The sequence below is a fragment of the Nilaparvata lugens genome, chromosome 14 (assembly GCF_014356525.2).
Source record: "Nilaparvata lugens isolate BPH chromosome 14, ASM1435652v1, whole genome shotgun sequence".
NCBI lineage: Eukaryota > Metazoa > Arthropoda > Insecta > Hemiptera > Delphacidae > Nilaparvata > Nilaparvata lugens.
In genome coordinates, this window is record NC_052517.1 from 10,937,612 (window position 1) to 10,952,947 (window position 15,336).

The 15,336-nt window shown below is 34.5% G+C and overlaps 2 protein-coding genes across 5 annotated transcripts in view; one reads left to right on the forward strand and one right to left on the reverse strand.

Moving 5' to 3' along the window:
* LOC111058137 (sodium channel protein Nach) overlaps positions 1-15,336 on the reverse strand; it is a 475,868-nt gene that overhangs the window by 137,931 nt on the left and 322,601 nt on the right. The window lies entirely within an intron of this gene.
* The window catches only part of LOC111048268 (integrin beta-PS), a 92,833-nt gene that overhangs the window by 14,152 nt on the left and 63,345 nt on the right, over positions 1-15,336 (forward strand). For all 4 annotated transcript variants that reach the window (XM_022334142.2, XM_039440738.1, XM_039440737.1 and 1 more), the window contains exon 2: positions 9,439-9,630. In XM_022334142.2, coding sequence (XP_022189834.2) covers positions 9,457-9,630 — 174 coding nt within the window. In that variant the 5' untranslated portion in view covers positions 9,439-9,456. The remainder of the gene's footprint in view (positions 1-9,438; positions 9,631-15,336) is intronic.

The window sequence follows — 15,336 nt, forward strand, 5'->3', positions numbered from 1 at the left end:
GGATGTCTAAGAGTTATCTACTTCTCTCTAGCTCAGTCCCTCATGCTGTATGGGATTGTGGGATGGGGAGGTGCAAGCTTCTTGCACATCGAACCGCTCCTCAGGGTACAGAAGCTGATCATGAGGGTCATCAACCAGAAGCCTCCACGCTATTCATCAGACCAGCTATTCAATGAGTTTGACGTGATGGATCCAAGACAGCTTTACTCCAAGGAGATACTATGCAGATTACACAAGAACCCAACAACATTTCAAACCAGAAACCACAACCACAACACCAGATACAGGAATCTTCTCATCACTAGTGTTGCAAGGAAGGCACTATACCAGAGACATTTCAATCATTTAGCACCAAAATTATATAATCTACTTCCTGCAAACTTTAAACAGATTAATCATCCTAGAAAGTTCAAAACAATAGTACACAATTGGTTGATGAGCAAAGGAAGACAGAACATAGAAAACATTATTTCAAACAACAACTAACCACCTAATGACTTACTAAACACTAACTAATTAATAATACGCACAAAAAAAAACAACAATACCTACTCTAGAACATGGTACGCCATAGTGGAGTAGGTCAATTTCCACACAGAAAAACTAAACAAGTAGAGGACACATTATAAGAATTTTTTGTAACTAACTATTGTATGTAATATTGTAATTTATCTAATATTTTGTGTAATTGATGTTGTAGTTTTAGTTTTTTTTGGGAAATAAACATTTATTTATTTATTTATTTATTTATTTATTTATTTATTTATTTATTAGGGGAGAGGATGATGAGGATGATGATGATGATGATGAAGAAGAAGAAGAAGAAGAAGGAAAGTAAAAGCCGAGCAAAGTAAGCCCGCCCACTTGAATAGCATAGCTGGGCGTTACACACCCTAAAAGCCATGTGTGTAGTGCGAAAGAGATAGAAGAAGGAGATGCAGAAGAAGAAGAAAAAGAGTGTGAGGTTGGAGAAGAGAAGCAGTAAAGGGAGTGGAAGAAATGATTGAGGTAGATGAAGTAGAAGGTCGAGAGGAAGAAAAGGATGAAAAGAAGAAGAAACAGATGAAGAGATGGAGGAAGAAGGGGAAGAAGGAGGAGAAGAAGAAGTTGGAGAGAAGGAGAGGAAGAAGGAGGAGATGCAGAAAAAGAAGATAAGGTGACAAAGTCGAGGAAGATTAGAAAGAAGTAGACTAGGTGAAAGTGAAAAAGAAAAAATACAAGAGGATACAATAAAAGTATGGGATTGAAGCAGGAAAAAATGACTAGAAAAATTAATAGATAAGATATGTGTAGCCTATGCAATTCGAATCTGAGAAAGGAAGAGAGACAGAGATTGATTGAGTACTTTATTTATGTAGATTACAATATATACTGGCTTATACACTTATATACAATAGCTTACAATACAGCAAAATTATAGATGAATTAACATTTTATAGACTAAGAAAATTATATTGAACTGTATAATGATACGAAGAAAGCAATTTTTAATAACTAAAGATAATATTGTTATGCATCTACATAAATTGGCGGAGCTTTGGACATATCAATGTACATTCTTCGGAAAGAATATTCAAAATATCCTTCCCACTAACTCTCTACCAAAAAAAGAGAGAGAGAGAGAGAGAATTATTGGAGAAGAATGATGAGTAGATTGGGTGAACAAGAGAACTGACGACAAAAACAGAATTGATGTAAACAAGTGCACATGTGTTAGAGCTAGAGAGGGACTTTATGAGTCACTTTTCTAGTTTGGAACAGAGAGATTGATTGATTATATGCCTTTATTAGGGCGGAGTTAGGACTCCAGGTCCTCTCTGACACACAACCCTATAGAGAGAGAGATAGATAGATATATTTATTGATAATTGTTACTAGGCTGTTGCCTATGGTAACATTTACAAAAATTGACAATAAAATTAAATCAAACTTAAGAGATAAATAAGAGAGAGAGAGCGAGAGAGAGAGAGAGAGAAATAATAAGACTAAGTTTTTCCGAGCTGTATTTTGTGTGTGGTCTCTCCTCTCAGCCTATGGGCACAATCATTATTTTATTAAACTAGTGAAATTAATTTTGAAATAGGTGTTGTTTACCACCTACAATGACGTCCACGTTATAATGACAGTGGAGAAAGATAGCAGGACAACGTTGCCGATCCTCTGTCTTGTCAATGCCTTCTATAAACGGTAGCTGATACAGGTTTATTGATGTAATATTAACTGTTCATTCTCGTTTTAAATAATCTATTATATTTTATTAAGCAAGAAATTTTATTTTTCAATAATTCCACAATGAATTTTTATAAGAGAAATATCTTGTTTATCAATTATTAATTTATTCTACATTGTTGAAAGACGATCTGGCAACAGAGTATAGCGAGAAAGAGATAGCGCTATCCGCTTTGTTGAATGAAAGACAAGGATAGCATTACCATTGCTAATCAAACACTGCCATTATAACGTGGACCTCACTATAGCTTACTATTTTATATTTTACTAAAGTGAGATTCAAGTTATAAAGTCAGCACCTGATTAACATTGGTGTTGCTATCCTTGTCTGTCATTAGACAAAGCAGATAGCTCTATCCTTTTCTACCTCCGCACTGTCGCCAAATCGCTCGTACGCCATAACAATCAAATATTTAGTCTCAACCAATAAACATTTATCATTAAATCATGACAAAATTATATTTTCTTGGTGAATATAATTTATTGGAGTTTGTCTTTTTTCTTTAGGGCTACTTTTAATATAAATAAAAATAAGAATCTTCCAGCAGTATTTATTTATTTCAAATGTTTCAAATCACTTGAAAATGGCATGAATGTCCGGAACATGTTGTGATAAAATAATTTAAAAGGGTACTACTGAGATTCATATTTTTATTTACATATTGTAGCACATAACAGAAAACCCTTTAAAGTTTGTAATATAAATTAAAACAGGAGACACAAGACATAAATAAACGGAAATTTCCGTTTATAATGTAAGTTCTTAAGTGTTTTCAATCTGTTTATGTCTTGTGTCCCCTGTTTTAATTTATTTACATATTGATATTGGAGATTTTATCTATACTATAACTAGTATTTCTGTGAACAGTAGACCTCACGCAGTATTCTCATCCACAAGTACCTGATTGAAACTATAGACCTTATGGAAATACAGCAATAGACTGGCTTCTCCACACATCTGTGTAATCACTTGTCAGCTGATTTATGATGAATAATTCCATAGTCTGATTTTTACTCTAATATTGGCGTATGAAGGAGGCTCCTTTTTCCTTTTATATTATCCTTGAAATGCAAAATTTCCAAAAACCTTGTATATACGTCGACGCGCAATTAGAAAAGGAAAATACCTGTCAAATTTCATGAAAATCTATTACCGCGTTTCGCCGTAAATGCGCAACATATGAACATACAAACATTTAAACATTAAGAGAAATGCCAAACCGTCGACTTGAATCTTAGACCTCACTTCGCTCGGTCAATAAAGGAAAGAACTGGCTTATACAGGTACGGGATAGGAGAATTATGTTTGACGCATCATCACGTCTCAACTACTCAACTGACCAACTTGAAATTTTGCATATAGATTCTTAATCAACCGAGGATGGTTATAGGCCTATTTTCAACTCTTCAAGATTCCACTCGGTCAAGTTTTCAGTTTGCCCAGTTTTAAATTGATCCTTGCACGGGTTTCTTTCTAGTTCATCAATATTAACAAGAATCAACAATATAAATATTAGATTAGATTTACCGGTATGTCTTGAATCACAAGTATCTACTATATAGAAGGCTGTGGAAAAGGAAAAGTGTCAACAATGTTCCCCTATCATTTTTCTGACTTTATAACGTGGATCTCACTAGAGAGTTAAGTTGTAGAGTAGCAGCGTGCTCTAGTTTATCTTATTAGTAATGGAGTTAAATTTAGATTTGGGACTTCCCTACTCTGAAATCTTTCCTAGCTTATCTCCATTCACTCACTGGTACTATGTCTGCGTCACCAAATTACGTCATTATATTCTTCTTCTTCCTCTTTCTTCTTCTTCTTCTTCTTCTTCTTCCACATTTTCTACTTCCTATTTTTGTAATTTCCAATCTTCTTTTGGTTTCACCTTGCTTATTGTTTCATCTGTCATTTTCAGCTTCTATCCCTATCTAATTTTTCTCTACCTTTTATTTAAATATACTGTATTTATTTTTTTTTCATCTTATCTATCACAGTATGTCTTCACTTTCTCGTCATGTGTCTCCTCCTCCTACTCCTACTCCTCATCTGCCTCCTCCTTCTCCTCCTCCTCCTCCTCCTCCTCCTCCTCCTCCTCCTCCTCCTCCTCCTCCTCCTCCTCCTACTCCTCCTCCTCCTCCTCTTCCATCTCCTTCTCCACCTCTTCCTCCTTCTCCTGATCCTCATCCACTTCTTATCTTCTTACTCTCCTCCTTCTCATTCTCCTCAACTTCCTCCTCGTCCTTCTCTCCTTCTTCAATCTCCACTTCTTTGTCCCCCTTCTTCACTTCCTCCTCTTTATCTCTCTCCTCATTGTTCTCTCCCTCCACCTTCTCCTCTTCCTTCTTTAACTCCTCCTGCACCACCCCATTGTCTTTATCTGCGTTTATCTCTTTTCTCCAGCTTTTAATTAAATATATTTATTTTTCTCCATCTTTTTTTCACAGTATTTCTTCGCTTTCTAATCTGTCTCCTCCTTTTCCTTCTCCTCATCTGTGTCCTCCTCCTCCTCTTCCTTCTTCTCCTGATCCTCATCCTCCTTCTCTTCTTCTCCTTATCCACCTTAACCTCCTGTTCATCCTCTTCTCCCTTCTCATCCTTCTTAACATCATCCACCTCCTCCTCAGCCTCCTCCTCCTTAACCCCTCCTCCTTCTCCTCCTCCTCCTCCTCTTCCTCAGCCTCCCCCTCCTCCTCCTCCGCAGCCTCCTCCTCCTCCTCCTCCTCCTCCTCCTCCTCCTCCTCCTCCTCCTCAGCCTCCTCCTCCTTCTCCTCCTCCTCCTCATCCCCACCCTTTTCTTCTCTCCTTCTCCGCCTCCTCTTTCTTCTCCTCCACCTTTTACCCTATCACCACCTCCTCCTCTTCCTCCACATCTACGCTTCTTTCTCCCCCTCCTCCACCCCCTTTTCTACCTTCTTCTCCTCATCCTTAACCACCTTTTCCTCCTCATCCTCCTGGAGAGAATAATGATTGAGAAAAGAAGGATTCGTGCTGAAAAAGTACGAAAGAAGCTTTAAGATAACAGAAAGAAAAAGAAAAATGGAAAACTAAGCAGAAGAAGAAGATAAGAAGAATAAACCATAGTAGAAGAAGAAGAAGAAGAAGAAGAAAATGAAGACGACAAGGAAGAAGTTGAAGAAGCAGGAGAAGTAAAAGAAGAAGAAGAAGAAGAAGAAGCAGAAGGTAGAAGATATTATGAAAGCAACATGCTGTGTTGACACTGAACTAACAACCTAGACATGGTTCGGTTTTAAAAGCAACCAGCTGGCTTACAACAGTTTGCGAGGTCTGGACCATAAGGAAGAAGAAGAAGAAGAATAAGACGACAAAGAAGAAGATTGAAAAGCAGGAGAAGTAGAAGAAGAAGAAGAAAAATATCAGCAACATTAGGTAAAATATAAGGAGTACAAGAAATAGAAACGGATTGTATAGTGACCGTACAGTACAGTAGAACTACAATCATCCGAATTAATTGGGACCACCCGACCCCATTCGGTTAATCGGATAATTGGAGCTAAAAAAAAAAAACTAAAAATTTAGAAAAAAAAAAACATTTCCATATTTATATATCATAGTATCATTAATAACCGGTTAGAGGTAAGCGCACACAGATCGTCATCGGACGGACGGCACGCATCGGACGATTAGATTTGATGCATTGTTTTCAATTGGAGTGCGCATACTTATCCGCATCGTATTGGTATGCGCACTCCAATTGAAAACAATGCATCTAATCGTCCGATGCGTGCCGTCCGTCCGATGACGATCTGTGTGCGCTTACCTTGAATCGTCAACTTTATCAAAATTAGGACCGAATACAGCAAAACGAAAACTTGGTATGAGCGTCAGTTGATTCTAAATGAATAAAAAATCATTTTACAAAACCAATTGAAATTCATCTGACTGCCGCTCAAACCCAGTTTTCGTTTTTGTTGAATTTGGGCCTTAAACTTTGATTAAATGTTAGATGATAATGCTTTTTCATGATAATGATAATGATTATAATGCTTTATAATGATGATAATGCTTTGAATTATAATGCAATGCATAATGATGATAATGCTTTTTAATGCTCATTATTAGATGATAATGCTTTTTGATAATATCTTAAATTCTAGTTTATTAGCGGAAATTACGTCTACTTTTGTTCTCAAAGCGATTCGGATAATTGGAGTTTCACTGTATAGTTGAATTCAGACAGAGAAGACTGCAAATAAAAAGTAGAAAATTGTTGTGATAAAGAGATGGAGAAAAGAGAAAAAATCAAAATGATTTTTGAAGTTGAAATGAAGTTGCTGATGATGATGAAGTTGGAAAGGACTAGGAAAGAGTTAGAAATTGGAAGGAGGGGAAGAAGAAGAAGAAGAAGAAGAAGAAGAAGAAGAAGAAGAAGAAGAAGAAGAAGAAGAAGAAGAAGAAGAAGAATGAGGAGGGGAAGAAGAAGAATAAGAAGAGGAGGAAGAAGAAGGAGAGGAAGAAGAAGAAGAAGGAGAAGAAGTAAAAGAAGTAAAATAAGATGAAGAAGAAATAGAGGAAGGCTGAAAGTTATGAATGAAAAAGGTAGTACCACTCAAGTAGTGTTCACTCCATTTCTGTGTGGGTTCAGTTTTGTGTGGGCTTCAAGTATGAAGCAAGAAACAAAGTATGTAGGTTTAGAAAATGGTGAAACTCAAAAATACACTGGTGTGTATCAAATTTAACTGTGGTTAAATGCAACGAGAACCGATGAAAGATAACGTTGACAGCGTTTAACCACGGTTAAATCTAGTAGACTTCTCTGCAACCCAGTCTTCGTCTAAAATACTGTACTGAGTCTTATTATAGTTGAAATTCATTCCAATTCATAAAAATTATTCAAAGTTATTAAAGAATTTCAATTGATATTAGAGTTATAGTGCGAAAGTTATGTGTGCCATGTCAAAAATGTTTAAGATAATAATAATTATATTGAAAGGCTAGAGATATATTCTGGTAAATTTCAAATTTGAAAACATTCCAAACAGTATTTGTCCGTTCGCGTACCTTAACTTTAACTAGAGTGCAAGAAGGAGAAGATGAAGAAGAGGAAGAGACATGAGAAGTAGAAGAAGAGGAAGAAAAGAGGAGGAGGAGGAGGAGGAAGAAAAGAGGAGAAGATGAAGAAGGAGGAGAAAGAGCTCGAGAAGAGAAATAAAACAGCTGATAGATAATAATGAGACACAGTTCTGAAATCCTTGAAGAATAAGGAGACGAAGAAGAAGAAGAAGAAGAGAGAGAATGAGCTGGAGAAGAGAAATAAAACAGCTGATAAATACATCACAAATTTCAGATACAGTTCTGAAATCCTTGAGCGTCCAGTCTCCTATCCTAATAAGGTATTGACGCCTCCTTCAAATTCACTACCTGTTTCTATCTCTCTTCTTCTTCTTCATCACCTTTTCCCTTTTCTTCTTCTTCTTCTTCTACTTCTTCCACTTCTTCTTTTTCTTCTTCTAAAAGCCGTTTTAAACTGACATTTATCATTCATACCATCTTTGAGCAAAAATGGATATATTGACCATGCATATTGATTATTAAATTTTCGTTTTAAGAAAATATGGGATAAGACGAAAGAGAGACAGCGAGATTAGATTCATTTCTTCCTATTATATTCTGGATTTTACAATAATCTATACTATAATAATGGAAAGAACTGGCTTATATACACCTACGGGATAGGAAATTTATTTATGTTTGACGCTTCATCACGTCTCAACTACTCAACTAATTGACTGGAAATTTTGCATATAGATTCTCAATTTACGAGGATGGTAAATAACCTAATTATAGGCCTATTTTAAATTCTTCAAGATTTCAGTAGGTCAAGTTTGAATTAGACCTTTCAGGAGCACGGGTTACCTGCTATAGTGAGGTCCACGTTATAATGGCAGTGTTTGATTATAAATTGTATTGCTATCCTTGTCTTTCATTCAACAAAGCAGATAGCGCTATCTCTTTCTCGCTATGCTCTTTTGCCAGAATTAATAATTAATTAACAAAATATTTCATCTTAATTATGAAAATTCATTATAAAATTATTGAAAAATATAATTTCTTGCTTAACAAAATATAAATGATGATTTTAAATGAGAATTAACAGTTAATATGACATCAATAAACCTGTATCAGCTACCGTCTATAGAAGGCATTGACAAGACAGAGGTTCGGCAACGTTGTTCTCCTATCTTTCTCCACTGTCATTATAACGTGTACCTCACTATAGTTATACATGGTATGTGCACTCCATTTTCAATAATTTAGTTCATACTCATAATACAAGAAATCTAATTAACTTTGGTATTGCCCATTCCCGACTCCTACATAACTGCTTTAATAGTTATTTGTATATCTAGAGTGTAAAGTACAACTTTTTCTCCCTGTGGGAGAAAGTTTGAAGCCCGAGGGCAACATTTTTCCTCCATCTACATTTTTTTATAGAAACTGCAAATCAAATCATTTTAACTTAGGTTATTGGTGACAATGTTTTCTAACAACATAACCTAAAAACTAAAACCTAAAAACCGGTCGTCTGATTGGCACTGCCGATTGCGCTATCTATCGGCAAAAGTTTTAACAGTTATCAACTGGGCGGCGGCTATCAAAAATGGCTGACTCCAAATCACGCGTTTAAGATTTGGATTGCAGATGAAAAATATTAGTTGGCTGGTATTTTGAATGGAATAAAATATTTCAAAATTTGTATAAATGTGTATCGTGTACTAATATTAAGTATGTAATATACAAACATATATTTCATGAGTTGATCAAATTTCTGGTTGTGGTATTGAATTCAGTTGACTCAATGACAGACACCTTTATTATGCTTTCTCATCGGAGCTTAGACCTTTTAACATATTTCAAATGTAAGTTATTAAAATAGAGATGCTTCCCATGTTATTTAAATGGAGTTACTTTTACACTCTAGGGAGTTTTTCTGTTTTTTCGTTCCGAGAGCGAAAAAGTGACACTTTAGTATTATGTTCCAGGGAGTAAAGTAAGCACTTTAGACAGTAGGCGGAGGAAAATGAATTTTATAAATTTGTATTATGTTTTTGCGAATAGTAAGCTATTTGATTCGATTTGATAGTTATAAATGAATTGAATTCAATCGTTGTAAAGTCCTCTTCAAAATACTCTATATTTATGTCTATATTACTTAATTTTAATAATGTTTGTTGTTTGTTGTGTTGCAGTTAACCGTTAGTAATAGGATGTCGGCAGCTCATCTATATCCAATATGGCTTCTGGCCGCCGGTGTGTGTTCGTTGGTGTTGGCTCAGCAGAGTCTGTTGGGGGGAAACTCGGGGGGACAGAACCCCTGCTCCATTAAGCAGACCTGTCGTGACTGTATACAGACGCCCAGTTGTGCGTGGTGTTCCCAGCCTGTGAGTACAAATATTAATAAATTAATTAGTCTCCCAATTTTTTCAATAAATGATTTTCTGTATCAAAGCAAAATACCGGACTTGAATATACATTTTGAGTATGTATTAAGTATAACTACTATACAGGGTGTCTCAGAAGTAGTGTCAAACATTTTAGGGTATTGTTCCTGGATGATAGGAGACTACAAATGTCGTATTTTAAGTGTCTAAAACTCAGCGGTTATCCTTATAGCTGCCATTTTGTTTTTTCACTTAGGAATTTTTATCTCAAAAACGAAATGATGTATTGATCTGAAATTTGGCATGAATATTTATGCTACAAAGACTCAACTTTAAAAAAAATTAAATAAAAAATTTTCGATGAAAATTTTCATAATGACGGCCATTTAACATTTTCGATTGCAAAATTCACGAAAACCGTTCAGTTTACAGAAAATTTACAACAGATAAAAAAGTTGCAAATTTTATCAAGATTTCAAGACCACCTCATTTATTAAGAATGGACAGAGAATAACAGAGAAATTCATTATTTTCTTACAGCATGCATGATCATGAACAAACAAGATCATCTGAAAAAAATTGCAAAATCAGCTGGATGACCATATGGAGCCATACCGAGTTTCAAAGCTTCATCTTAAATATAATTGGAATTAAATAATGTAATATTAATGTTTAAATTGTGAAAAGTGGCCATGCATGCAATACGAAAATAATTAATTTCTCTGTTATTCTCTGACCAATCTTAATAAATAAGGTATCCTTGAAATCTTGATAAAATTTGTGAACTTTTTTGTCTCCAGTAAATTTTCTGTAAACTGAAGGGTTCTCGTGAAATTTGCAATCAAAAATTTTAAATGGCCGCCATTTTAAAAATTCACATCCACATTTTTATTTAATTTTTTAAGTTGAGTCTTAAATATTCATGTCAGATCAATACAGCATTTCGTTCTTGAGATGAAAATTCCTAAGTGAAAAAAAAACAAAATGGCGGCTATAAGGATAACAGCTGAGTTTTAGATACTTGAAATACGACATTTGTAGTCTCCTATCATCCAGTAACAATACCCTAAAATGTTCGACACTACTCCTGAAACATTCTGTATATAATAATATCGAGTGACCTGGCTGGCTCAGGTCTGGTAGTATAACTACCAGATTCAGTAAGTTAATATTTGAACAATTAGGACCGGTTTCCGAGCTCAGGATTTAGCTAAATTTTAGACTTTAACAGCTGGAGTCAGAAAATTGGCTTTCCGAAACGGGGCGTAGTCGCAGTCCACGTTCAAATTAAATTAGAAAAACTAAAAGATTGAACACAAAATAAAATCGTGTAAAGTTTCAGCTATTTTGAATTATTTAGGGATGTTTTATTTCGTCAAGGAAAAACATTTCAAATTATAGGAATATAAGAATATAAAGGTTCGAACCCACTAGAACGTACCAGACACGGACCGTGTCAGACCATGCCAGGCACGTAAAATAACAACTATGCCCACTACAACGGATCAACAGCGTTCTATGCCAGTACATTACGCGTATGGTACGCGTATGATACGCGTATGATACGCGTATGATGCCCGGTCAGAAGTTGTTGGGAACGCATCAGTTAGCAAGAGAATGTAGCGGTGAACTGGTTACCAACGCGGTGCATACGCGGTTACAACGGGGTTTGCAGGCGTCACGTGCCATGCAAGGAGCGTTCCGTCACAGACAAAATATACTGGCCGACAAATGTTGACCTGGACGTGCATGGCACGCTCCGTGCTTGGCCGGTGACGGAACGGTCTAATGGGTGTATTACATATCAAATGATGCAAAGAATATTTTTTTGCATGTGTCGGTACGGGCACGGTCATGGTATGATACGTTCTAGTGGGTTCGAACCTTAAAGATTACCATAAAAGCTGCGACTAAATTTTTAGTTTTTCGAAATTTTATTTGAACGTGACTTTGACTTTGACTACGACTACGCCCCGTTTCAGAAAGCAAATTTTCTGACTCCAGCTGTTTAAAGTCTAGAAATTAGCTAAATCCTGAACTCCGAAACCGGCCCTAAATTGTCCAAATATTAACATACTGAATATAGTAGTTATACTACCAGTTGTTTAAAGTCTAGAAATTAGCTACAGTAAATCCCGAGCTCGGAAACAGACCCTACATTAACTGAATCCAGGAAGAGAAGAAGATTTGGTCTGTTTTTTGTTCCAATCTTGTGATGTTCTAACCTAAGTATTTTTTTTTCATATTCAATATAATGATATAATTATCTAAATGTAATTTAGGAATAATGGGATACTAATTATTTGTTTACGTGAGGATACAGAAGTATATTTACTTGAATTACTTTTATTGATAGTAGTATTAAGATAGAAATAAGAATATCAGCCAGCGCACAATCCTAGGTTTTGCTGGCTTTGGCAGATTGAAAACGTGTCATCTTTAGTTTAAGAATCTATGTGTTGATTGGGATCGTATTATGTATTTCTTGCTTATGTATTAGTTTTATGGTTCATACATTGTATTCATTGTATTGTTTCCAATTTGTTGAAATAAATTGTAATATGTTAAAAAAAATATTTCACCAAAACACAGAAAACAGTATAAAGATGTGACAATCAGAAAAAAAACGATAATTATTATTCTAAATATATATATCAACTATCTGTAAAATACGGCTGGAGGTGAAGGACTACTGGCATAAGTGAAACACAATCAATCAATGATTCATTTTATTTCTTTCCAAAACATACATGAAAAAGTCAAAAACTAAAAACTAGCTTAAAGCTAAAGAGAAATTGTGACTGTTTAGAATTAATTTTTTTACAGTAAACTCGTTTATACTGTAGCATGCTAAATCTATCAAATATGCTCTCAGCAATTCCTTGAATTTTGATCTATTAGGTTCATGTCTTATGTAACCTGGGAGACAACCAATATAAATTTTATTCCCATGTACGTTAGGCTGTACACCGTCATGAACTTTAACTTACTGAAGAATGGCTTGCATGATTGCTCTCTATCAAGATTTAGAATTATTCTTATTGCTTCTTTTTGTAATAGGAGTATTTTATTTAAGTTTGAGATGCTTGTTCCTCCATATATTTCAATTCCATATGAAATGTGGGAGTGGATCATTGCAAAGTACACCGTTTCTAAGTTGGAAATTTTTGCTAGTCGTCTCAGCACGAAAACTCCTGAGCTTAATTTTTTACACATTTTTTGAATGTGAACGGACCAACTAAGTGTGTTTTCAAGATATAGACCTAAAAATTTAATTGCGAACAAACACTTGTTCGCCAGTAGGAGTAGAGACTCAACTGTTTCTAAATCTTAAGCTGATAATTTAAAATGGAATCTTCTTATTAAAACAATGGTGAGTATATCTAAAATAAATGCTATCAATTGTGAATTAATCTTGACAATAATGAATAGTTTCAAAAGCTGAAAAAATTTTGAACTCATAAAACATTAAGATGGAAGTAATAGTTAGTTGTGAAGTATCCAGTTTTTAATATTTATTGGAACAAACTTAATAGGTACACCGATGAGCTCGTTCGGGATGCAGTTTACAATCTTTGGAGCGATGTATAATAATATGAAATCAGCTTGTGCAAACCTTAAGGTGCGTACAGATATACGCGCCGCGAACATGTGAAATTCACTTTTAATCAACTGACTATATCTGTATTTTTACAGAAACGGTAAGATACAGATATAAAAAGCTTGGCATCAGCTGATTAAAAGTGAATTGCTCATGTTCGCGGCGCGTAAATCTGTACGCACGTTTAGATTGCAGCATTGCTTTCAAGGATTACATTGCTGCCACATTTAACAGAATTCCCAATTATTGAAATGACTGATTTTCTAACACACTGATTGGTTGGATTGCCTCGCATTATGAGAATATACTTGATTTGAGCTTTCTTGTACAATGAATTAGAAGCGTATTTCAAGTCAATTAAATTATAAACGTGGCAGTTGTAACTCTTTAAAAGGAAACGACAAGTTTTCTGATCAAAGAGAGCGATATTCTATGGTTTTATGTATAAAATACTTCAAGTTTAATGTAGATATTACAGGCCAAAACAGGTTATTACATTAGTGTTGAATTGTTTTTTTAGACACTAATTAGGATAAGTGATAAAATTAGGTATTTATTTTTGTTTCAAAGGGTGAAATATCCTCATTAATGCGGATTACAGTACTTGCTGATCTAATACAATGAATTATAGTGAGGTCCACGTTATAATGGTAGTATTTGATTAGCATTGGTGTTGCTATCCTTGTCTATCATCCTTGTTGATCGAGCAAAGTGAGGTCTAAGATTCGAGTCGACAGTTTGGCATTTCTATTAATGTTTAAATGTTTAAATGTTTGAATGTTCAAATGTTTACTCTTAATGTTTAAATGTTTAAATGTTTAAATGTTTCAATGTTTTCTCTTAATGTTTAAATGTTTAAATGCTTGAATGTTTAAATGTTTATATGTTTGTTGCGTATTTACGGCGAAACGCGGTAATAGATTTTCATGAAATTTGACAGGTATGTTCCTTTTTTAATTGCGCGTCGACGTATATACAAGGTTTTTAGAAATTTTGCATTTCAAGGATAATTTAGAAGGAAAAAGGAGCCTCCTTCATACGCCAATATTAGAGTAAAAATCAGACTGTAGAATTATTCATCATAAATCAGTTGACAAGTGATTACACAAATGTGTGGAGAAGCCAGTCTATTGCTGTATTTCCATAAGGTCTATTGTTTCAATCAGGTACTTGTGGATGAGAATACTGCGTGAGGTCTACTGTTCACAGAACTACTAGTATCTATCCATCTATAAATAAAAATATGAATCTGAGTACTTTTTTTTAATTATTTAGTCACGACATGTTTCGGCTACATAATGCCATTATCAAGTCATTGAAAAGGGTACTCAAATTTATATTTTTATTTATATTCAAAAGTAGCCCTAAGAAAAATAGACTATCCATCTATAGTGAGGTCCACATTATAATGGCAGTGAAGAAAGATAGGAGAAATACGTTGCCAAGTCTCTCCATTTTGCCACTGACTGTACACAGCTGTTACTCAATTCATCCCATTAAATTTAATCTAATAAAATCATTCCCTTGATAAAATAATTAATTTAATGTCAAATTGATCAAGGAAATATATTTTTCATAATTTGATTCAAAAATTTGCTTTCATAACTGAAATCAGATTTTTATTTTTATACAAACCTGAAATGGCGGCTAATTTAAAAAGCTGTGACCAACAATCTGAATTTTAAAACCACAGAAATTAAGTTATTTGGTAGATATTCTACTCCAATTTCTTTTAAAAATAATATAAAAATAGAAATCCTATTCAAAGATAAGTAATTTCAATGGATTAATTCTTAATTTCAATATTATTTATACCTGTACGAGTAGGTCTAACCTATACGGATAGGCTAACTGAAGCATGGATGAAGTCTAGGATGGTTAGTTATCAACTTTTAAAATGTCATTTCAGGTATTTTAATTTGTGTTTCTCATACGGTAATGTTTGAAAATGATTTAATTGTTTCAAAAATACATTTAAAATCAACTATACGACTTTTGTACTCGAGTATTTTGATAGAATGAAGAAAAAAAAATGGCGGCTGAGAATTGTTTGTTCAGTTTTGTACACAGTCACTGTCAAAAGTGAATATAAAATATTCTGGCAA